General features: G+C 39.6%; 1 protein-coding gene across 5 annotated transcripts; it reads left to right on the top strand.

Moving 5' to 3' along the window:
- Window positions 1-438: 438 nt before the first annotated feature.
- prkag3b (protein kinase, AMP-activated, gamma 3b non-catalytic subunit) lies at window positions 439-24,793 on the top strand. 5 transcript variants are annotated; one of them, XR_003693716.1, is made up of 13 exons: window positions 647-747; window positions 8,279-8,333; window positions 8,993-9,141; window positions 10,411-10,492; window positions 12,589-12,647; window positions 12,759-12,804; window positions 14,510-14,564; window positions 15,896-16,022; window positions 16,334-16,499; window positions 16,815-16,852; window positions 17,234-17,380; window positions 18,746-19,541; window positions 23,640-24,793. XR_003693716.1 is itself a non-coding variant. In XM_028591097.1 (13 exons), exons 1-13 carry the CDS (start codon window positions 730-732, stop codon window positions 23,669-23,671), a joined length of 1,026 nt encoding a protein of 341 aa, XP_028446898.1. In that variant the 5' UTR covers window positions 647-729; the 3' UTR covers window positions 23,672-24,793. The 5 variants fall into 5 exon arrangements, 4 of the variants coding, with proteins under 4 accessions (XP_028446899.1, XP_028446898.1, XP_028446897.1 ...); XM_028591097.1 differs by having other exon boundaries at window positions 9,035-9,141; window positions 18,746-18,839; XM_028591096.1 differs by having other exon boundaries at window positions 18,746-18,839.
- Window positions 24,794-26,087: the final 1,294 nt, after the last annotated feature.

Below are 26,087 nucleotides of genomic sequence, written 5' to 3'. Positions count from 1 at the left end.
GACCCTTTCTCAAGCAAATTTCTTTCCCGAAGTTTTTGACTTTTTCCAACATTTTAAATTGTAAAATTTTTCTTCTACACATTTTCAGCGCTTATTTCTACATCCCATATTTTCTGATATAAAACAAAAATTGAAAACGGGTCAGTGTGACCCAAAGTCAACACAAGGGTTAAGGGTTGACCGCATTGGTGATCCAACTCTGCCATTTCCATTTCTGTATTTACAATTGAAGTGACGGGACGAGGTTCGTGCTCTGAGTGTTTTGGGGTTTTTGTTTTACTCCAAATGTTATTTATGCTGCCACCTGAAGTTCTTGCCGATGATTGATAAAGAACAACCTAATATCTGTCACCATAAAAACATATTGGGTATCTGTCTCCCCTACATGTTTCCCCTCCCACTCTCTCTCTCTCTCTCTCTCTGTGTGTGAATGCCAAAGGCCTCTCAACCCTCATTCCAGATTTAGACCTCAGCCTTTCCCAGACATTCAGACCCAGCTGGCTGGAGTTGCTGGCCGGTAGTGTACAGATTTCCTTGTCTCCCTCGTTCTTCCTCTCCTTCTCTGCTCTTCTTCGCCATGCCTGGACTCTTTCATCACTTTTTTTATCTGATCTGGTAGGAGGGCCTGCCGGATGTCTGAGTTGGAAATCGGGCCAAGGGTTGTAGTCCAGGGCCTCGCCAGTCGTTCTGGTTCCACAGAGGCAGACTTCCTGCTCCTCTTGCCCAACCATGGAGCCTCTCGCAGAGGTAAGACACTCTGCTGACTCACCCCCAGCCCCCTTCTGATCCGTCCACTTCTTTTGACTGCTGTCTGCTGTAAATGCAATGTGTGCGCTGGTATGCGTTAGGACAGGCCTTGTAACTGAAACGCTACAAAGAAAAAACACCAGGGCTACTTTTACATTACTACATATGTTTTTATTTACCTCTTTAAAGTAAAGCATGTTCACAATTTTGTCTTCTTGGATATATGTGTGTTGTGCCTAAACAAAGTGTCTGTGCATGCACTGATTCTATGTTTGTAGCTGTTAAGCTGTGAGATGTCAACACAGTACCCGAAACCTTGATTTTGATTTCATTACCGTTTTATTCATCCTGTTCAATCTAGGTATAGTATCCTCATATATCTCCTTTTGCCCATATTTACTAGTTGTCTCAAGCAGTTTATAATCTTTATCTTTGTTTACTTCCAAATAGAGCTAGAAAAATATAATGATTGGCCGATATTATCAGCCGATATTGGCCTATTACAGACATATCGGTATGTATCGGTATTGGCATATGTGTTTTCTGATATGCACTGATGTAAAAAAAACTCTTTTACAGAACAGATCATACAGAAAATTATGCTTGGTGTGATTTAAAAATGGGGTCATATAGGTATTTTATTTTTTATTTATTATTTATTTAAATGGTCAGCAACTGATTTATTTATCTATTTATATATTTGCAGTCATATCAGTCCAAAATTGGTACACAATCAACAAAGAAAAGGTCTGTTTTCATTCCAGCTCAAACCTTCACTACATATAAAATGGCATCTAACTCGAAAAGCCCATATCAGTTGGGGCCCTACTGCCAAAGACCAAGTTTAAAAATGTATCTCTCAAATACCATTTGAAACCATCTCAGAGACATGTAAACACGGTCACAGCATGGCTCATTAATCATCAAGTGAATATTAGGAAATTGACTTCATGATCTTGGAACGTGATAGCCAGTAAACCAGACGAATCTGCAAGCTCCTGTTTTATTTGCTCTGGCAGATAACTCACATTTGCTATTTGGTCTGACCATGTCCTGATAAAGGTTATAATTGTGACAGTGTTACATGAAACATGGTATTATTTACATTGAGGTTACACAAGTAGCCAGTGACTTGTCTTTTAAGGTCAACATATGGATAAAAAAAGAATGTCAAAGTACATACAAAACTTGTGGCACCGAGATATACACTGCAAGGTGCCAATGGAGATATAAGACACAGTAAACATATACAGTCCATCCGTCTGTGATTATCTTTTTTTTAGAATCACTCAGAGCTGCTGCCACTTCCTTTAGCTCTTTCTGGGATTCTCTTATTTCTCATATATGGAGGATACAGTGGTGTGAAAAAGTGTTTGCCCCCTTCCTCATTTCCTGTTCCTTTGCATGTTTGTCACACTTAAGTGTTTCGGAACATCAAACCAATTTAAACAATAGTCAAGGACAACACAAGTAAACACAAAATGCAATTTGTAAATGAAGGTGTTTATCATTAAAGGAGAAAAAAAATCCAAACCATCATGGCCCTGTGTGAAAAAGTGATTGCCCCCTAAACCTAATAACTGGTTGGGCCACCCTTAGCAGCAACAACTGCAACCAAGCGTTTGCGATAACGTGCAATGAGGCTTTTACAGCGTCCTGGAGGAATTTTGGCCCACTCATCTTTGCAGAATTGTCCTAATTCAGTTACATTAGAGGGTTTTCGAGCATGAACGGCCTTTTTAAGGTCATACCACAACATCTCAATAGGATTCAGGTCAGGACTTTGGCTAGGCCACTCCAAAGTCTTCATTTTGTTTTTCTTCAGCCATTCGGTGGTGGACTTGCTGGTGTGTTTAGGATCATTGTCCTGCTGCAGAACCCAAGTTCGTTTCAGCTTGAGTACACGAACAGATGGTCGGACATTCTCCTTCAGGATCTCTTGGTAGACAGCAGAATTCATAGTTCCTTTTATCACGGCAAGTCTTCCAGGTCCTGAAGCAGCAAAACAGCCCCAGACCATCACACTGCCACCACCATATTTTACAGTTGGTATAATGTTCTTTTTATGAAATGCAGTGTTCCTTCTACGCCAGATATACTTGGACACACACCTTCCAAAGAGTTCCACTTTTGTCTCATCGGTCCACAGAATGTTGTCCCAAAAGTCTTGGGGATCATCAAGATGTGTTCTGGAGAAATTGAGACGAGCTTTGATGTTCTTTTTGCTCAGCAGTGGTTTCTCCTTGGAACTCTGCCATGCAGGCCATTTTTGCCCAGTCTTTTCCTGATGGTGGAGGCATGAACGCTGACCTTAACTGAGGCAAGTGAGGCCTGCAGTTCTTTGGACGTTGTTGTGGGGTCTTTTGTGACCTCTTGGATGAGTCGTCGCTGCGCTCTTTGGGGTAATTTTGGGCGGCCGGCCACTCCTGGGAAGGTTCACCACTGTTCCATGTCTTCGCCATTTGTGGATAATGGCTCTCACTGTGGTTCGCTGGATTCCCAAAGCTTTGGAAATGGCTTTATAACCCTTTCCAGACTGATAGATCTCAATTACTTTCTTTCTCAATTGTTCCTGAATTTCTTTGGGTCTCGGCATGATGTGTAGCTTTTAAGGATCTTCTGGTGGACCTTACTGTGTCAAGCAGCTCCTATTTAAGTGATGCCTTGATTGTGAACAGGTGTGGCAATAATCAGGCCTGGGTGTGGCTAGAGAAATTGAACTCAGGTGTGGACAACCACAGTTATAGTATGTTTTAACAAGGGGGGCAATCACTTTTTCACACAGGGCCATGATGGTTTGGATTTTTTTTCTCCTTTAATAATAAACACCTTCATTTACAAATTGCATTTTGTGTTTACTTGTGTTGTCCTTGACTTTTGTTTAAATTGGTTTGATGTTCCGAAACACTTAAGTGTGACACACATGCAAAGGAACAGGAAATGAGGAAGGGGGCAAACACTTTTTCACACCACTGTATATTTATTCATAATCCAAATTGAAAGTCCAAAGAGAAAACGTAGCAAGATCAAATAAAAAATATTATTATTTTACTATGCTACTAGGAAAAATCATGCCATAATTAAATTCAAAAAAGAAAAAGGAAACTGAAAAGGCAAAGTTGAAATGTAAAATGATCATTTAAAATGCAAAGCTTAAATATAAATGCTTAAACTGAAATCTTTGAAATATTGTATTGAATGACAGAAACATCAAATATGAAACTCAAAATGTGAAATGAAAAAGCTTAAATAGAAATACTTAAAATCTCAAATAGAAAAAAAAAATTGGTAATTGCCTTTTGAAATTTTAAGATTCACCATTGCTATTTCTATTTAACATTAAGGCTTTTCATTTTGAAGTGACACTTATCAATTCAAATGAGGAGGCGTGGCCCAACGGCTGGTGGGAGGGTTGAGAGACTTCCAGCTGACAGAGGGGTCTCTGAGCTTCACTGGCCGGTCGGCGAGTAGGCAATGCCGGCCACAATTACCTGGCTTGTCACATTAGACTGGAGGGTCTGAAGTACGACAATTTCCGTTCGCTATTTCACCACTAAATTCACTTCTGAGACATTTTTGGGCAGTTTTACAAAAATATATGACCAATTTTGCACATCTGCTCCGCTGTTGTCAGACTCTCCAGTCCAGTCTTCAGCCTTGATTTAAAAGAGCTGAGAGTTGCAGCAGACCTACATTTAGGTGCAGGGACGGACTGGGGCTAAAAAACAGCCCTGGACTTTCTCCCAAATAGGCCCATCATCCGGCCATTCGCCACTAGCCGTGTGCGACAGACACTAGCCAGGATGTCCTGATACTATGCCTCAATACTGTAGCCTTGTAGCCTATCAGACAAGGTATTCACAGCAAGTAACATCTCAAAACCAATGATGATAACGGGGGTTGTGTTTATTAATGAAGCCTCAGCCTTCAACTAAAAACAACACTTTCAGAGATAAAGTAGGCTACTTGCTGTACCTGAACACAGCCCAGATAGCAAACACATTTGGGCCGATTCCGGCTGAAAAGCGCTACTGTCGGCTCATTGTCGGCATCGGAGTAAAGATAATGGGCCATAGTCGTGCCAACTGTGTACACAACACTTCTGCCTGATATACGACTTTTTATGAAGAGCCAGTGTCGGCTAAAAGCAGTTTTACTCGCGCTGGTTCAAATACAGCGTTTTATTAATGGGCCAGTGTCGGCTAGAAGCAGTTGTTCTATTGTCAGTTACGTACTCGGTGTAGCTGTGTATTTTTACCGTCGGCCCGAGTACGTTTTGTCACAGTCGGGCCACAACGAGAATTATGGAACTCAGCCGCCTGAAAAAAAAAATGTTTTGGCGGTTAAATTCTAGGACTCTGCCGGAGATTTCATTTTCGGGAGGAACATCTTCAGCGGCAGAAAAGGCAAGTAATTACATTTAATGTTCATTACAGTGTTGTATTACATTTAGAAGCTGTTGTAAATGTCAAGAAGAATTGTATTTTAATATCTTTATAACAATTAGATCGTTTGTGATGATAGGCTATCAGAAAACATTCTGATATGTTATCACAAATAGGCTAGATGAGTGCGATCTCATTGTGTAAATTTAATTAATTATCTTGTTTTATTATTATAACTGCTCCAGTGCACTATAGCTAATCCAATGATTTGGAGTTATTTTGAGTGTTAGTTCATTCAACGCCAGCTTCGATTCATCTGTTGAATGAATGGGCTATATCAGGCCTAGCATTCTGTGACCCATTGAATTACATAGCCAATTCTGTTACATAGCCTATATATATATATATATATATATATATATATATATATATATCAACCCTTCAACTAAGGGCGATAGATAGATATTAATATAATATTAAGATAATATTAAGAAAAGTTTGCTTACTCAAAGTGTTTTGGTTTGGCATTAATGGATGTGTGTGTGTGTGTGTCATTTCTTCCTCCAGAGTCAACATTGGAACCAGCAACAAACATGTCGTAGTTTCTGGACCACATCTGGCCCGGGGACCAAGCCGAGTCTCAGCCAGATCTGTCTTACAGTGTCTGGACCAGAACTGGGCCACATAACACTGTCACTTTACAGTGTCTGGGCCAAATAAAACACTGTCACTTTACAGTGTCTGGGCCAAATAAAACACTGTCACTTTACAGTGTCTGGGCCAAATAAAACACTGTCACTTTACAGTGTCTGGGCCAGAACTGGGCCAAATAAAACACTGTCACTTTACAGTGTCTGGGCCAGAACTGGGCCAAAATAAAACAGTACAAGTCACTTTACAGTGTCTGGGCCAGAATTGGGCCACATAAACAAAAAAATCATTTTACAGGGTGTGGGCCTCATCTGGGCCGGAGGGACTGTTTTTGTGTCTATTTTCCATGTGTGGACCAGTTCTGGCCCAGCCAGCCAGAACTGGGCCAGAATTGTAGCAAGGATGTGGCCCTGTGGTGGGCCAGACAAATTTTGTTATGTGGGAGGCATTAGATATATTGTAGGCCTATACCAAAACTACAGAGTGTTTTTTTACTACTATAACTATTCAAATATAAATGTATATAACATGGGTTGCTTTGTGTTAAAGAATTAGCATTGAATAACCTATTTAATTTGTCAATGTCATATTACACTTTTGATTCATATTAAGGCTGTGGAATGATGAAAATGACTAGGACCTATCAATGTTGTCTGTGAAGCTTTCACAACCAACCACCAGGTCTTTGCCAGTTCCACAATAGTAAACGCAAATTTATGAAAGACAAGGAAAAACTCCACTCTGATGGAAGACAGACAGAAAGTGCAAGCTAGGATCTTTTGGTTAAACTTTTGGTTACATTTGGTGAATTATTTCGCCTCCTTCCCTGTTTGTTAGCACGTTTAGAGTGGTACCAATGCATGCCTGACGTTTAATTTAATACCATAGTCTTCATCCTAGCAGCAAAAGTGAGCTCACTCTCAACCCTCCCACCAGCCTTTGGGCCACGCCTCCTAATTTGAAATGACAAGTGTTCTATTTCCAATTTTTCCAAATCGAGGCACCAATCACAAACGTTGAGGCGGGCATTACGCGATGACGATAGTGCAGCGACGGCGAGCAGCTTTTTGTTTACATTCAACATGACGGCCTCCGAAGCACAGCAACCTGTTGATGCCGCTGTCGCTGCTACGTCACCCGGATCGTTGGTCTGATTGGTTGATTTGGAAATGAGCTGTGAATGAACGTTCCTCGGTATTATCCTCTCAGTTACAACTGAGAAGGGTGTGGTGTCAACCAGGCTATTTTTCTGCAGAAATAAAAGCATCTTCCCCACGTTTTGTAGGAAAAGTTTTGTAGGTCTTGGACTATGATGATGTCATTTATAGACACGCATCCTCTTCAACTCTTAAATCTCTAGACTCAAGTCTATCACTCCTCCTTGAGATTCATAACCTGTCATGTCTATGGTACACATCATTGTATTGTATATGAAAGTGTTGTGTGGCATTCTCTCCAAGAGAGAAGTGATACTCACTGGTATTTCTTCATCTATAAGGCTGTTATTGGAAAACTACCACGCTACCTTACAGAACTTCTGCTACTTAGAGGGACCTTATCAGACTCGCTCGATCTCAACTTGAAAAAACCCTTTTGGACAATTTAGAAATCTGGTTTTAAACATGCAAACTTCTACTAGTACTTGCTCGACATAATTGCACTTTCTTTTGCATCGGTATTATCCTCATTTTTTCATCAAATAATCTTTCCAATTCAGAAAGTTTTATTCTCTTTCTATCTTTCTTATGATGGTTTTGCTTCTTTTATGTGTTGTTTTGTCTGTATAATTTGACTCAATGACATTGCAAATGAGGGCCTACCCTCAATGATCTTCCGAATTTAGATAAAGGTTGAATGAAAGTTCAAAGCCATGCTAGCAGCACTGTGAGGCTATGCTTTGAGGTAAATGCTAGCGTCAGCATGCTAACATGGTCACATTGACAATGCAAACGTGTTTAGCAGATATAAGGTTTATATTATGTTCTATACCTATCTAGCTTTTGCCATTGCACATTCCTTATTGGCAGCCTATTATTGACAGGACTTTGGAGTCAGTTAAGGCAAACGGGCTCTGGATGCTTCCTTTCCTTAGTGATGATCTCCTCCAGCAGGTTCTTGCCGTCTTTCCATGACATGCACTTCTGCTTGTACAACAAATGTTTTCAACACAGTAGACAACATGACACACTTTGGTTTAAGGAGCAGTTAAGCTATTTTTTGACCAACAACAGCTGAACCCTGTGACTGCATGCAGCCTCGTAGAAGACGGAACTCTTAGATGCGATTAGCTTACTGAGTAACAAGATACAATCTGACATTATTTAAGCACAACATTAGTCACATACTGTAGGTCAGTGAGGAAGGACGTCTTGAAGCAAATTAAAGACCTTCATGGCCGGTAATCACGGATGGGGCTCATTGCGGAGTTAAGTCTTCAAACTGTAACTGTACTCTGGCCTGTAACTAAACTGTTGATATACCACTTCCTTTCCCAGGCCCCGTTATTTAAGTTGGACCAGGAAGAGGATGTTCTCTCAATGAAGAGCAAAGGTAAAGAAGAGAAGATGTTGTAACTTTGAGTGTGTGTATTGTTTGACTAGGGCTGCACAATGTGAGTTAAAAAAATGTAATTGCGATTATTCTGACTGATATTGTAATTGCGATATGATTCACGATATTGCAGGGAATGATCATTTTTATATCATTATTCTCATTGAAATTTTTCTTAAAATCTAAATGATTATGGGAGGATCTGTACCAAGCAAAGATTTTCTCTTTAGTCTGTAGGATATGATTTGTAGGCTGGGACATCTCTGCAGCACCACAATACTCAATTCTGAATTGAGCCCCCCCTTGCGATTTGGATATTGATTGGATCATTTGTGCAGCCCTATGTTTGACTACTATTCCTGTGCAACTACTACTACCTCTACAGCCTCTACTACTCCTACTGTTCTGTAGAGTATGTTGCACAGGAAACTGATCATAGACCTTTGGGTGTTGGCCCGCTTTTCACAGCCACTGCACCTCCTGTTGATAAAGTGCAAGCAAACTGTAACCTGACTCACTCTATTATGAAAACCACATGCTGATGCTTCTATTAAATACCCAACATTTATCATGATTATTGTTAAAAAAAAAAAAAAAGGTTGTCAATATTTGGATTTCACGTAGTGCATATCATGTATTCAGTTGTTTTGTATTTGTAGGTGGCTGTACATATGCAGCAGATGCTTTTGCGCCCTCTGCAGACACAGACCCTGAGACATTTATATACATGAACTTCATGAAGAGTCACTGCTGCTACGATGCCATCCCCACCAGCTCCAAACTGGTCATTTTTGACACAACATTACAGGTATGGAACACATTGTTTTGTTATGTTTTTTTCTTCTTTTCTACAAATTCCCTCTTTTTGAATCTGGCAGTATGAATGTGTATATATTAGAGATATTCCGATACCGATACCATTATTGGAAAAACCTGAAACGCTGGTATCGGAAAGTACTGGAGTCTATGCACCGATCCGATACAACGTAATTTAGCCCTGAAGAAAATCTACTTTAAAGGAAACTTCTATTTAATTTCGAGATTGTTGAATTACATTTTGGACTTTAAATTTGGAGAAATAACTGTTGACTGTTAAAAATGATCCCTTAAGTTTCTGTTGAAAGTCAACCACGGAGAATTCATTATTTATTTATTTTTGACGTAGGCCTAATAAATCTTGCGTTATTTGAGCAAAATGTAAGGATCTCCGTGAGGGCTCCAACAGTACTGTCAGGTTTACATGGACTCTTCTGTTGGTTTTCATGGACTTTCAAGGTTTTCATGGACTTTCAGTTTGTGTTTCCCATTCACATTCCCCAGCACTCACCCCTCTCAGCTGTTCACTACTGATTACACGCACCTGCACTGCATTACGCCAGATCATCAGTTCACCACCTGCATCTCATCAGTGACCACCTTCATAAGCAGCACAGACACATTCACTCTTTGTCGAGTCTTGCATTTGTTCACGACACTCTGACTTGCTCTCGTATTTCTAGTTTAGTCCCAGTACTTACTTACCTGTTGTTGGCATCCTGTTGTCTGCTGCTGCTCTGTCGCATTACCTCGTCTCCTGTCGGTATCCTGCCTGTTCACACTACTCTCTGTTGGATCATTGTAAATAAAGCTCACTGCACTTACTCCAGTCTGACTCCTGCTCCTTCCGTCCGTGACAAGTACATTATTTATGTTCTTTTTCTGTTATGACTGGATAATAAAAGGAAGTTCTATGATGTTTATTCTTTGTTCATTTTTCACAAAAAAGATTGAACCTGAGCCAGGCCGAACAACAAAGATAGCAATCATATTGCATCCAAACAGTGATAGTAGTATACAGCTATTAGAACATAATAAAATATATGACACACTGGTATCGGATCAGTACTCGGTATCAGCTGATACGCAAGTTCAGGTATCGGTGTCGGGAAGCAAAAAATGGTATCAGACAATCTCTAGTATATATCTGTCGGTGGACTGTGTAAACGGAATTGTCCTTAGAGGATAAATAAAGCTATTAAAAAAAGACAAACTATTTTGGGTTGTAATTGTGTAAAAAAACTTTGTGTGTTCTTGACAGGTGAAGAAGGCTTTCTTCGCTCTCGTGGCTAACGGTGTGAGGGCAGCACCACTGTGGGACAGCAAGCAGAAGTGTTTTGTGGGTGAGCTCTAATACGTATCTGTCTACTGTAAATCTCGTTCTCTCTTGCATACACATGCACTGTAACCTAATGTTTGCTCGTGGGGGGAATCGTTGGGTCTCTGTAAATTATAGAGTGTGGTCTGGACCTACTGTAGCTGTAAAGTGTCCTGAAATAACTCTTGTTGTGATTTGAAACTATAAATAAAATTGAATTAAATTAAATGAATTCATTAGAGGTACAAAAATGATCTGAGTGTACTGAATCATCAGTGTCACCCACTGGTGACTAACAGTGCTGACACTCAGCTATAATGTACACTATATTAATGTTCAAAGCTTACTGAAAAACAGAGAAAGCCATCATATATAATCATCTGATTACTTTGTCTGCAGATTTTCTTTTGTTTTTTTTCCATTTTTGAGCAACCTGGGTCTTATTTTTAATATTTTGGCCATCATTCCCATTAGTTATAATATTTTACTCAGCAGCCTCATTGCAGACATTTCTTTCAGAGGGAATCTGTCAGGCTCCGGCCATGAAATAGATGCCAGTTGCTAGCGTTTAACGTGTTAAATTTAACCCTGGTCATTTAAACTTACTTACTTGTAGATTCTAATGATATAATGATAACTCTGTATCATCCTCCATGCCTTGCACAGCTACCTTCTGTTTCAACTCCAGGATTATAAAAGAGGGATGGGTCAGTGTCATCCTACAAGTGTTTAAAAAATATCAAACTAATAGTCTTTTCTGCCCTACAACACAATGTTGGAAATCATGAAAACCTATACATTTGAGTCATATTTTTTTTTAAAGTTTGTACGTGTCTTACAAACTCATTAGCCAGTCTTAATCATCTGGACAAGTCCGCCTGAATAAAATACAGTAGGAAATGAACTCAGTTATAATTTAAATCAAGCAATCTAATCAAAGAGCACATGAACAAGAATAACTATGTGGTCAACAACTTTCAGTACTCTCATAGACTGCTGTCACAATTCATTAGGTAGTGAAAAAGCACTGCGGTTCCAAGCACGCTGGCATTTAATAGGTGTGGGGTGGGACCTCCATTGGATTGAAGCCCAGTGTCTAAAGGTTCAGGTTTCCTCACTGTGGATAGGTGGTTTCAAATGATCCCGGCCCAGCTTGTGTGCTAACATGTAGAAGAAAGCAGGTCAACTGCAAAACATTTGGGTTACATTACAAACACCATCACCTCACTGAACACGAAGAGGTGATCATAGTGACACGTAGAGTGTACATTTTCTGGTTGCAATGGAAACGGCAACAGCCTTAAACATGCGTGTCAAGTGCCAGTTTAACTTGACTAAATCCCATAGATTAAAACCAGACTTTCAGCCTAAAGTCACACCAACAGCCCAGTGAGGTTACAATTCTTCTTATACACAGAAAACACACTTGTTGGATAATGGGGATGTGTATTTTATACTTTTAGATCATTACCGCTAGTGGGCAACAATTTAAAGGCAGAGAAGAGTAATAATTCACATGATGATTGACAGAGGGCCTTTTTAAGGTAAACATAAATAAAGGTCATTGTTGTCACGAATGCTTTTATTTTTCTTTTGAGATCGGTCTAATATATGTATGTCAAAACTGTTAAATGTGTATGGTAGCATAATATCCTGTCCTATCTCAAAGTTTCTCCACAAAAAGGTGGAAGTGGGGAAGAGATGTGTCACTTTAATAGATCCGTCACACAAGCAGTAATGGATTCATTATTAAAAGATAGACGCTGTCCGCAGTATGCATAATGCCCACATTAAAAATAAAGCCACACCAACTGTGAGTGAAACCATCTTTAAACTAAAGGCTGACATTTCCTTTTCCACACTCGTCAACGCTAATTTTCCAGTAAGTCTGACATCTTTGATTCTGCTGATTCTCTATGTATAACTCAGTTATGAAAAACAACTAGTGCGAAAACACACATGCACATCTGTCTCGTACAGGAGCTGCTGAGACGAACTTTGCTCTTCATTAGTTAAACAACATTCAACCTGGAAAACCATGTTTCCTCTGTGTGTGTGTGTGTGTGTGTGTGTGTGTGTGTGTGTGTGTGTGTGTGTGTGTGTGTGTGTGTGTGTGTGCAGGTATGCTGACCATCACTGACTTCATCAACATTCTCCATCGTTATTACAAGTCTCCTCTGGTGAGCTCTGTGACACAATGATACTAATACTAAGGCCTATAACTCTGTTCTCCGAATAAAAATCACATATCCGTCATCGAGATGCTGACATGTTGTTTGTTTTGTCTGCAGGTTCAGATCTATGAGCTGGAAGAGCAGAAGATAGAGACATGGAGAGGTCTGTGCAACACAACATATATCCTTATATAGTGCTAAATGGATAGTTAAGTTGTATGAGTCACTTCTCCATAGCCAGTCACTACATTTACATGCAGCCAATAACCCGTTCAAAACCGGAATATTAGCAATAACCCAGTCGCGCACGGCCACGTAAACACCGGCAAAAACCCGAATATGCTCATATTCCGGTTTTTAAAAACCCGAATATGCTACCTGGGTTACCCCTTTTCTAACCCGAAATTTTGGTCATGTAAACCCGTATGGGCATACCCCCATCAAAAGGAACATTGATTTGTGTTCTGCGCATGTTCTATTCGCAAGGAATCTTGGTCTTTGGAGTCGAGGAACTTCTTGTATGCGCCAGAAAACATAGTTATAATAATAATTATATACTATAATAATTTAGTTATATATATTTATATGTCAATGCAGAAAACCTGTGCGCAGTATACCGGAAGTACACAAGAAGTAGAGGTAAACATGGCGAGACGCAGCACATCACCACACTTTTGGAGCGAGGAGGAAACCAGTTTATTTATTAGTGTGGTGAAAACCGGGAATATAATGTCTTTTGTTGACGGCAGAAAGTACCGAGATAGTGAGATTTATAAGAAGGTGACCGAAAAGTTATTGCGTCTTAAGGTTGTCCGTACATCCAGACGCTAACCGTGCCTCGCCGTTTACATCGGGATATTGCCAACTGATTATAAATTCCATGTATACAGGAGTAACTCTCTCTGCTCACGCATGTAAACGAGGTATTCCGAATGTTTCAGAAACCCGAATAGTGACCTTAACCCGACCATAACCCGAAAATTGACAGCTTGTAAACGTAGTCAGTGTCAAGGATCAGACCTTTAGGGGGGCTCAGCCCCTAATGAGAATGTGACACGGATACAGTGCCTTGCAAAAGTGTTACTGTCACTAACAGACATGTTCACAAACCTTCACTTGAAGCACTAAAATGAATACAAAAAATAAAATAAAAAAGCCACCCTAAAAAGGGTCTAATATTGCCCGTGGTCAGTGTCTTAGCTACAGTAGATTGCAGTTGACACCCCCAGTATAGAGAAGCAGGCAGGAGTACCAACAAGGAAGCTAAGCAATGTACTTCTGTAGCAACCCAAAAAAATCAATATTAGTTTAGGTGTATGCTATATTTCATTTTTACCGCTTTACCTTGCCATGAACTGGGAACTGAAATTGTTATTTCTGCTCTATTGAAAGCCACCAGACCCCTTTGACAAAAACAATAATTTGACCTCCCAGAACATGGAAGCTGCTGGTCTACTGCTGCCTCAATTGGTTAGTTTGTGGTGTTTTAAAAGAGTTAGGAACTAACAAATTAACTAACTAACTGATCGAGGCACAGCGGTAAACCAGCAACTCCTGTGTTCTGCGAGGTAAAATTACTTTTTTTAAAGGAGTCTGGTGGCTTTCAAGAGAGCATAGATGAATACAACGGCTTCAGTTCACCGTCGTAAAGGGCAAATATTGATTGGTTTAGGTTCCTGTCTGCTTCTCCAAACTGCAGGCATGCCGACCGCCATCTACTGTAGCTAATACCCTGACTATGGATTTGTACGTCATACAAACACACTTTAAAAGATACAAACTATCCCTTTAATTAAGAAAACTTAAAAAAAAACATCCATTTGGTTTTTGTAGTTTGAGTTAATTTATTTTTGTCTCTCTCTCGACAGAGATCTATCTGCAGTACTCTGTCAACAGACTGATCAGCATCACTCCTGACTGCAGGTGAAACCAGCCTTTGAAATAATTCATACAGACATAAAGGCTCTCTGGTGTCTGAGAGTGTGATATTTCCATCTTTTTTCATCTTCCTTTATTCCCCCACACTTTTTAATTAGGTCTGTTCTTGTCAATTTTTGTGTCACGGCATAACCACAACCCTGGGAAAACTTGATACTGTCGTTACGTCTAGGGCACATGTGTCAAACTTAAGGCCCGCGGGCCAAATCCGGCCCCTCGCTCATTCTGATCCGGCCCCATATCAATCTAGGTTCACAATATATTTTGGCCCACCTAGTTGTGCGTCAAACCAAAAACATGGGAAACTGTTCTTCAATTTGCAATTACGCAACACTCAAAGCAGAATTTGGCAAATTTGCTGACTTTGAGACTCAGAAATTCCCACAGAACCAGAGAGTTTGCATATTTCAGCTGTGAAAGAGCTTGTTGTGAGTCAGCTGGGTGGTAGCCTACTTGGAAAATGTAATTATTGTTTTTGCTTGATTTTCTAAATTCTAGGATGGCTTTGGAACTAATTTTTTCAGGGCTATGTGGACCAAACTGTAAGTGAGAAGAATATATGACACATATTTGACTCTTTCGATGAGATAAAGGCATGTCAATAAACTATACATGTCTGGCCCTTGATGTGATTCTCTTTTTCCAGTGTGGCCCTTAGTGAAATTGAGTTTGACACCCCTGGTCTAGGGGCTCTCAGCCCTATTTGTGAAACTACAGAGCTAAAGTCTCGGTTTGCCAGACCGCAGGTGAAATGAGTGGGCATATCTGTCGTCCTTGGCTCTGCGTTTCTTCGCTCCGTCAGCCGAACAGCTCTCTCCGTGATCCGGCGCCGATGCTCCGTTAACAGTTCACTTGTAGACATTTAAATGAATGCCGACAAAAAAAAGTAGCACAACTTGATGGGGGGGGGAAAGAAAATCTTCGTCATGACATTCAGAAGCATATGTCTCTCTTCCAAAACCGACTGTCTCCCAGTCTGTCCTCAACTTCCACTTTCTAAACTTGACGCAGGTAAGCCACACCCTCCTCAGCCTGGCAACCAATAGGAAAAAATTGTACGATATTTATATAATGTCTTAAGTTTATGTTCTATCAGCAGGACGCACTCATCTGAAATCAAGTGTTCAGCACTATAGTTCACTGTAGTCTGAGCTGTGGTCTGTTGCATTAAAACCCCCGCAGAAGGAACTGAGGGAGCATTGCTGCCTGATAACAGAGCACTAAATGAATGAATGAATGTGTCTTGTTACTCCATGTCACAATCCTCACGTGTGATTATTATAATCGTAATCATGCATCATTTATTGTCTCCTCAGTCTGTTTGATGCCATCTACTCCTTGTTGAAGAATAAGATTCACCGGCTGCCGATCATCGACCCAACATCAGGAAATGTCCTCCATATCCTCACACACAAACGCATCCTCAAGTTCCTCCACATCTTTGTAAGACTTCTTCTTCCCTTTGTAATGAGCATTTGTCCACATCTTTTTACTTACTGTACAACAAAACACATTTAAACTCAGCCAACCATTTAAAACACAGAATTCTGAAAATGTCCTACAAATAAGAATAGAAAAAAAATGTTCCAAAGAAGAGGATTTCACTTTCAAAATAAAAGACATAGTTTCTTTTTATTCTGATTGGATAGAAAGAAATAGATATGAAAAACTATTGGATTTCTGTAAAATTCTTTTCAATTTGGTTTCATTTTTAGATATTGTATACTAGTTTTCTGTCTTCCCCTTCCCTCCAGGGATCTACGATTCCTAAACCCAGATTTCTTCAGAAGCGGATCAATGAAGTGGCGATCGGTACCTTCAGACAGATTGCGACAGTCCAGGAAACGGCCTCTGTCTATGACGCTCTGTCCATTTTTGTAGAGAGAAGAGTGTCTGCGCTGCCTGTAGTCAATGAGCAAGGTAGTCTAACATCACACTGGCATTTGGTTTGTTAACAAAAGAGCAATTTTGTTTGTTTTATGTATTAGAATCACAGTTTAGTTTCAATCGAAAAACACTTTGGATCCATTGCATTACTACATTACAGTACTGAAATGAATGCTTCGTGTTCAGGCCAGCTGTCATTCATCAACAATCAGCCAGACTCGCTTGTGATTTCTTTCCAATATTGATTTTTATTTTATATATCATACGCTTTGAGTTGACATCTATATGTTTTGTCTGTGTGTACAATCTATTCTATGGTCTGTTCATCTCTCTGTGTCTCCTCTGCAGGTAAAGTCGTGGCGCTGTACTCCAGGTTTGATGTCATTGTAAGTTAGTTTCACATATCCTTTAGTCTTGTGATTCGTTTCATTAGTTTTATAATTGTTGTTTTCTTTTGCAACACAGGAGCACTAGTCAAAAAGTTAAAGACATAAGAGTTCTGTCAACAGTAAATTAACTGTGAGCCAGAATGTTGTTTTAGCAACCAAAAGGCTAGCTTCAGTCAGGACTACTGTGATTGAAAAAAAAATACATGTAATTAACTATTTAATATAATTCAATTAAACATAATTTAGCTTAGAGTTACAGTCACAGAATAGCTGTGATGCATGTCAACATTAAATCTTACAAAACAATACGTATACAACATTGTCAATTAAACGGCTATGGATCGCTTTGTTTTCTTTTCTTTTTCCGCTATCACTCAGAATCTCGCAGCCCAAAAAAACTACAACAACCTGAACATGACAATGCAGGAGGCCATTTCCTCCAGGGCCTGCTTTATGGAGGGAGTCCTCAAGTGTTACCCTTACGAAACACTTGAGACCATCATCGACCGCATCGCCAAGGCTGAGGTATCATACATGCATCAACAGTCTGACTGACTTTTCTGTATTAAAGCAACACCAAAGATTCTTTTGTACCTTAAAATAATGTTTACGAAGTCGTTTCAGTGGTTGGCATTTCCATGTGATGTTTAGAACTGTAACCTTAACAGCAGGGCTGTAGCGCTTAAGTCCGGACTCAAGACGTTTTTCTATTGTCTTGGACTCGCCTCGGACTCGGCCATTGGACTGGCCAAATATTGTAGTTGGTCTCGACCTAGTCCAGCACTATATGCTTTTTTTCTAAAGTAACTTCCTCCTTTAAAACAAAACCACTGATGAAGCGCACTTCAGGTATTAGTTTAATTAAAAATCCATCTAGAAGTGCATTGACGTTCTTTGCCTGGTAAATGCCTGGCTGCGTCATATACTTCATCATCAGGCATCAATCATTTTCAGGATTCTTTTTTTTTTTCTGTCTCGGCCATGACTGTCTCTCATTTGGACTCGGTCTTGACTTGGACTTGAATCTCTTTGGACTCGGTCTTGACTCGGGTATACTAGTCCTGGTCTTGGACGTGTCTTGGACTTGTCAAAGGTGGACTTGACTACAGCCCTGCTTAACAGTTTTTTGTTTATCTTTCTTTTTACTTTTTTTTCTCACCTCCAATACATGAAAATGTAAAGGTAGGGGGTATTGTGTGAGGTTTATTAGATGTTCATTCATCAAGCATTGGATGCGATAATGTATGATTATAGAAAAAAAGAGGGAGTTCTCTGCGCTTCTACAGACCACAACAATTTGGTGCAACCAAGGCAGGACACAACAGCACAAATAGCAAAAAATTGCCGGTGCAACACGGATGTCTTCTACTTGATGATTTTATTTCCTAAGGTGCATAACAGTGACTAACGTTTCGATGTATAGTTACATCTTCATCAGAGTCCTTGGAGAGAATGGGCAATGGAGCCCTTAATAAGGATCATCAACAGGTGTGATTGTGCTCAAGAGGGGCGGTGACAATCTAAAGTTACACCCATCTCAACCAAGGTGTTACACTCAGTAATCAGTCGTTAAGGGGCAAATGCCCATAGCCAAGCCAAAGATGAATATATACAAACAAAAATATACAAATGTATAAAAATGTAAAGAATTTTAAAAGTTTTTTACAAAAGTTCTTTACAAAAAAGTTCACAGGGCAATGTATGATTATGTTTCTATGTAGGTTAACTGTATGTTTATGGTGTGTTTGTGTCACTATTTCGTTACTGTTGAATGCCCAAGATGAATTTATCCTATAGGAAACAAAGGCTTATCTTATCTTATCTCAGTGATAGTGAATGTTTTTCTTTTTAGGCTATAGAAGGATAATAACCAAATCCTTTTCTTCTCAGGTGCATCGTTTGGTGTTGGTTGACAGTGATGACGCGGTGAGAGGGATTGTCTCTCTATCTGACCTTCTCCAAGCCCTGGTTCTCACTCCTGCAGGTATTGATGCACTGTACTCCTAATGCCAATCCTTCAATTCATCCCTTCTTTTCCTCAATCTTCGGTTATCTGTCTATCTACCTTCAAATCCTCAAAGCTTCCTGCTCCTTCTGTTGATCTGTGCTCCTTTTCCTGTAAAAAAAACTCTTCTTCATCTTCAACTTTTCGTCCTCCTAAAGACACTAAGGGTCTTTCTTCTCTTCCTGTGAAATTTCCTGATGTCAGAGATCCAACTCTGTCAATTTCCTCCTTCCCTGAAATCTCCTGATCCTTTCAAGCATACTTACCACTCTCCTTCTGCTCCTTCAAAATCAACCAACCACCCGATCTGAAACTCTCATTGGGGACAAACATCTTTACATTTCTTCTTCTAAAACTCTCATTTGAAGCATTCAACTAAATGTTTCCAGAGCGTGCTCTGATCGATCCTGCACCTGGAAAATAAACAAAAGCCCCCTCAAAACCCCCTGCCCAGCCACAATCAACTTTGCTTTCACGATCAAATTCTTAATCTTCCAATCCAACTTTAAAACCAGTTCAGTTACCGCCACCAAAATCCTGCAATCCTACCTACCAGCCAACCAACCAAGTTTCCTTATCGTCTACGTTCTACAAAGTCTGACACCCCCCCAACGTCTTCACGCTGCAGTCCCTCCTCTGAAACCACCACGCCAACAGCGCCTCTTAGCCAACACATCCCAGGTAGGAAGCCCAACTTAAGCTGCCGGTGGCTGCTTGTCTGAGCTTGCATCTTCACTTTTCCTTTGAATTACAAAATCTCGCTGCTGCCTGTTGTAGTCCTTCTGTAGATTCTCCAAAAGGATCATATGAGGGGGAATTGGTACCCATGTAGTTATGGGATCTATCTTGACCTGTTTTAGCAACAACAACAAATTAAAGGAAATATACCTGTGTTTCTTGTTCACAAATTCCCAGTTTTCTTTCAATTTAGCATAACGTATATTCATGTAATATATGATTTACCATACTGTATATATCCCAGTGTTTCCCACACATAGACTAATTTGTGGCGGTGTGCCATACAATCAACACCGCTGCCACATATTGCTTTTCGTTATTTGTATTTTTCTTTTTTACGCTATTTAAAACATGCAGCGTATTCGTTCAGCTGCATTTCCTTTCCATGTGGAAGTGGCTTATTTGGTGCATACTTTTCCATGTAGCTCTCAGTCTCGGCCCCCCATCTGCTAGCGATGGGGGTCTGACCAAACAAAAATCGCAACATACGTAATACCGGCAATACATAATCCGAGGGAAAGTCTCATCACCCCGCCCCTTTCTGAGGGAAAACAATCCGGCATTCCCCATAGACGAGAACAGCGTAAATTACTTTAAATTGCTTTCTAATCTGTGGTAAACACTGTATCCTGATAGGGCAGTGAATCTCAAATAATTTACTATCAAGGTGCCCACATGCTGTGATTTCTATTCCAATGTTGTACCATTCCCACCCATCTCTGCTTTAAGAAGAATCTGTTGATATCTGGGGACAGATGTGTCTGTACTCATATAACTAAAGTCATGGTAAAATAATATTTTGTTTTATTGAGCATGTGAGAGAAAGTTCAGTCTGATTCCTTATGTGACATCCTCCTTCCTCATCTGATGATTCATGTTGTAGTTGAATCTCAAGAGTCGACATTGACATGGTTTGTGTTTTGGGGAATGTTTTGGTGATGTCACTGAGGTCAGATTGAGTGGATTTAGTTATGTGTAGCCACCTGTGTAGCTGTCTGGATGTCACTTAGATCAGCCTCTTCTAGCCTAACATGTCTGAGTTTCAAGTCCCCCACCATTGGCTTTTTTTTATACTTTCCTGAATATTTTAGCCTTTCTTCGTCAATTAAACTGCACAAAATATTGCATATTTGAGGTTCAAAGTTCATTCTGACTTTGGAAAAATAAGGTCAACAAACTCGCCACATTTAGTAGCTCCTATTTAGTAGAGCATTTGCTCATATCATATCATCCTCATCAGCAGACTTTGGAGTTCAAATTTCAGCTCTAAACTCCTTTTTGCACATATTACCAGGGGACCTCATGTGTTTTAGAAGTTACCCCCCCTCATGTCTGTACCCATGCGGCTCATTTGCACTCTGACATTATCCCCCTGGCTATGATGTCAAGGCTCATTGTTAACAGTTCACCAAAAACTGTTGAGCCTGTTGGAAGAGAGAAAAATTTTGCTTACCGCATGCTGCCATCTTTCGAGATTGTACTCTTCTGATGAATTGGAGCTTTCTCTTTCTGTGAGTGGGTCTCGATGCTGTGTAGCGAGATGAGCCTGCTGAATTTGCACCCAAGACGCATTGCAAAACTTTAATTTATTGTTGCCAACGCAGCCTCCATAATACTTGACCAGGAAGAAGGTCGAAAAAAGGCACGGACCAAACAAAAAACATAGGAGAAAAAAAAGGCTTGAACAATTCCAAATTTCGCTGTACGATTAATTGTCTCAGACATAATTGCGATTAACAATATAATTGTCTCTTTCAGTCAAATTCAAAAACATGTATTACTTTTTTAAACAGTAAAGTTTAAAATTTAAAATTTAAAAAGTTTCAAAGGAATTCCAGGATACATCTTTTGTTATCTATCACTGTTATGTGACCGAGATAATGTAGTAACACAAGTACACATCCTATGATGTAGATGCCTCTTTATTATCATAAAATAACATTCTAACTGTACCCCCCTTTTCATTTTTGTTGCTATGAACGTGTATAGGATCAAGTGCCTACAACTAACATAGCTTTAGCTCAACAGTCCAACCAATAATCACATACATAATTGTAATATGGCATATCTAAACAAAATCAACAATTACCATGAACAGTCATACCCCTTCGGACCTTGGCTAATGTTAGCAATTCATTGTTGTTAAACAAAAAAAAAAAATGATTACGTAAAAATATTGGCAATTAGACGATATGGGGCGATTTTAGGAACAGACCTTTAGGGGGGCTCAGCCCCCTGATGAGAATGTGACACGGATACAGTGCCTTGCAAAAGTGTTAACCCCCCCCCCACACACACACACACACACACACACACTATTAACACTACGATGGAACTAAGCCTGACACTTTATAATTTGATACAATGTTCTAACATTCAGCAATTTTAGTTGCTTACGTTTCCATTTGGGTTCTAATCTGGGCCCTGAAATGACCAACTTCTTCTCTGGTGGACTACCATCGTTAAACTTCACAACCGCACTCCTGCTCTCCCTCTGACAGATTAGATAGAGACTCAGCCAAAGGCGGGAGTCTGGCACAACCACCTCTGATTGGCCGACACTACGGTTCTGTTAACCCTTTCCTTGACTGGGTTACAGGTGCATAGCATCGGCGACAGCAACACAGGATATTAAACCTGTTTCAAGCCCTTTGAACCTGTAATTGTTTGTCGTCTGTCACTAACAGACAAGTTTGCAAACTCTAACTTGAAGCACTAAAATTAATATAAAAAAAAAAGAAAAGACGATTATGTAATACTTGTTACAGGCCTACCCCAAATCACAAGATGTCGACTCACATGGGTCTTATGTTATCTACCTCTGTGTTTGGCAAAATATGGTTGCTAATTTGCGTTGGATTTTTGTACTTGAAGAATTACGGACATGGCAGATTTGCATGGGAATATGATCACAGATCTTGCAATTATTATAAATTAGGTCCCCAGGTAATACTAGTCCGGTGTGAACAGGGCTTTAAGTTTTCCCGGTTTTCACAGAGTTGTAGATGTTCAAATGTACTATTTTTGGAAGCTATTAGGACTTCTCGTCCATGTTGGCTTTCGAACGTGATAACTGGGCAAACATCCATCAGCTGATGAGGATGTGTTATGATTAAAGCAGCTCCTAATGGGACCTCGTGGTGAGACGTTAATTAACATGTTAGGCTGAAGACCTTAGAAAGCAAGCCGGCCTTGATCATCCGTGACTTCTGTCGGCATGTCATTACAATATACTGCATTTACATCATACCAGATTTACCCTAAATATAAGAAGCCATCTGTGAGACTATATTTGTACAAGTGGGTTGACATTTCCCACTTGGTTTTACAGTACAAGTCCTCCAGTGGTCAGTACATCTGCTCCCTGAAGTTGGCCTATGAGTTTATCACACGACATGTTGTGATCGAAAATACGTGCCTCCAATAATTTATTTCATGGCTGTCCAATGATGTAAACACCCTTATCCACCCAGGCTGTACAAATACTTTATCAGCCATTTTTTCTGGTTCCTCTGATATGATGTGAACTTTGAGTTTCAGCATTGATGAAACATTCTGTAGCATTACACTGTGTGCTTAAGTGCTTTCCTCTGTCTACAAACAATGTAAATATTGAATAGATTGTAGATTTAGTGTTGTGAATGTGTATACAGTTGTATAAGATTGTGCTCCTTACATATATACTGTAGCAACACCACACATTTTCAACTGGATAATCTTTGGTTAAAGTAAGGTTGTAGTTGGTGATGGTCAAATGAAGCTTCGCGAACCACTGTCTTTATTTTCTGAGCTCACTAGATGGCGCTCTCTGTTCAAAGAAAAAGGTTAAAGGAATGGCAATTCAGTGTGTTTTCAACCCTTTGTTGAACCAAGAGCGGCATCTAGTGAGCTCAGAAAATAAAGACAGTGGTTCGCGAAGCTTCATTTGACCATCACTAGTTGTAGTCACTTAAGTTAAACTTGGTGTCAGTATGAAAACTGAAATGAATGAAAAGGTTTTCCTCCTCTCTTGTTAACTTTTTCTTTTCATTGGTTTTTCAGATATTTACAATAAATCCAGCTGTCAAGACTGAAGAAAACTCTGAAAGACTCTGAGTTGGCAAAATAAATTTGCAGAGCAGGGCTGTGGCTGAGAAGTCACTGGTTTCAGTCCCAGTCTGGAGGACAAATATGGAAAGAGAAAATGAAAATAACTCTTCTCTATGAGCACCAATAATGTGCCCTGGGAAGTGTGTGCTGGGAAGTTACCAGTGTTGAACTTTATCACGGGTGTGAATGGAAAGCAGCGTTGAACTGATGATGCACACATCAAGAGACTTTTAAACTTGACTTATTAGTCATCAAATTTGAGTTTATTTAGCAAGTTCTGTTAACTTGGAAATTGAGTTGTTGATACAACATGTACAAATTTTTTTTTTATCTTTAGTGGTTTTGACTTTCTAGTCTTGGAATGATTTCAAATTAGTCATTCATATATTGGAAATATTGGATCTTTGGAATTAGTTTTTGTTTGTTTAGCACAAGGAAAGTATGCAAAACAAGAAAGGGAAAACGTATACAATGGTGATGGTAGAAATATGCTACAACGAACATCAAACACAATCAATAAAAGAATAGACCATTAAACTGATAATCAAGAGACATCGTCATCAGAAGAAGAGCACAAACGAGCAAAGCAAGAAACATTTCAAGGCAAGGAGCGAGATATACAGTAGATGTATACGATCTTTTAGCCTTTCTATTCATTTCTACCATATATCTCAGGATGGGAATCGCTTTACAGATTTTTGTTATTGGATCTTGGAATTGTAATCACATTTTTGTAAATGCACTTATGTTTTAATCACTGTGAAAAAAAGAATAAATGTTTTGCTTTAAAGTGTACTGGTAACTGGTAACAACCAGGTAACAAGGGTTAAAGCTCAATAATAAGGTAATAAGGGGGTTAATACTAAATGAACAGTGTAATACCATTGCAATTACAACTATAATGTATAGGCGGACTGGCAATGCCATAAGGGCCGATGCACTCTTGGGCCGATTTGGGCTGCTGGGAAAAAAAATAAAAATTGGCAACACTGGTGTTTCACACTAGTTTGACTAAAATATGCAAGACTGTACGGCTGCAGCCTGGAGCCTCCTGTCTGGTGCCGTCGGGCTTCTACTTTATAAAATAAAAGCTTGCGTCTACTATGTCTTCATACTTTTGTGTTTTGGGTGTTTAAGTATGTAATAATATGTTTTAAATATGCAAGCATTTCCATGGTATTCTAAGATGGTGCCTTGGTAGTTTATTTGAAGGTGTTATGAATTGTGTGAATTATTTCATTTTGAAAGCCTGTAAGTGTGCCTCATGCCGCTGGTGCCATAATCTCATGTGAGCCTGGTTTTTGCAATTTAAAGCAAATAATGTCCCTTTCTGAAATTGGGCCAGTAAGGGATGGAATTACCAGGGAAAATCTTTTGTCCCAGTCCGCCCTTGTAGCCTGGTAATATCTTGGTAATAATTAGTGGTCATATTGTGGTTCAATCTTTGTAATAGGGTAATAATGGAGCAAAAAGATTAGAGTAATATTGGGTAATAAAAACAAGACAACGTAAGCTGGATAAGCAGGTTAGCAAGCTACTATATTAGAAAATAGGGAAACGGGTAATTATAAGGGATAACAAAAGGTAATATGCTTACAATGTGAAAGTGATATTAAAGGTGCAGTAGGTAAGACTTATAAAACTAACTTTCTGTCATATTTGCTGAAACTGACCCTAAGTTCGAGTAGAACTACATGAATCAGGTAGTATGTTAATCACTGCTCATCACGCATTCATTCTCCCTTGTGGGGGGAGGGGCTTAGGAGACCGGTTTGGGCTTTAAAGGAAAGGGGGGAGGAACTGAGAAGTTGTCAATGTTAAAACATTTTGGCTAAGTCCTGGATCTTTGCAATCCTACCTACAGCACCTTTAATGTTATGTTTTTGCAGTAACCATAGGTAAGTATCAGTATAAAAGCCTCAGAATTACATGGGAATTTCTGTTAAATTTATACTTTAAACGGTGTGATTTTCTCTAAGTGATTTGGTAATAATTCTTTAAACTTAACACCAAAAGCCAGAGGTCATTTCTTGGAAACACATCTGGTGGTTTCAGTGAAATAAACATGAATCATGGCGGGAAAATACCTGTGTTTTTTTTTTTTTTTTTTTTTTAAGTTATCTTCAATCCAAATGCTGTCTGCTGATCCTCTCTGACTGACGATATGTCACTGCTCTGTTTACCAGGGGTGGGTTTGTTAACTCTACCACTTCCATACATCCTGGTACATCACATGATTACCAGGCTACATGACACACACACACACACACACACACACACACACACACACACACACACACACACACACGTACACACACACACATTAGGTAAATAGCTCTGCCTCTGCAGAGGAAGTCGGTAAGTTTTGAGTGACAACTTAATGCATTGCTGGTTTAATTC

Source organism: Perca flavescens, chromosome 11 (assembly GCF_004354835.1).
Source record: "Perca flavescens isolate YP-PL-M2 chromosome 11, PFLA_1.0, whole genome shotgun sequence".
NCBI classification, from domain to species: Eukaryota; Metazoa; Chordata; class Actinopteri; order Perciformes; family Percidae; genus Perca; species Perca flavescens.
This window is presented reverse-complemented; position numbering and strand designations above follow the sequence as displayed.

Bases quoted from the DNA above. Each gene is read 5' to 3' on its own strand.
- prkag3b (XM_028591096.1), top strand. The intron at 8,334-8,992 runs GTAAAGAAGAGA...TTGTATTTGTAG, and splicing joins TCTCTCAATGAAGAGCAAAG to GTGGCTGTACATATGCAGCA. The intron at 16,500-16,814 runs GTAGTCTAACAT...TCTCCTCTGCAG, and splicing joins GCCTGTAGTCAATGAGCAAG to GTAAAGTCGTGGCGCTGTAC.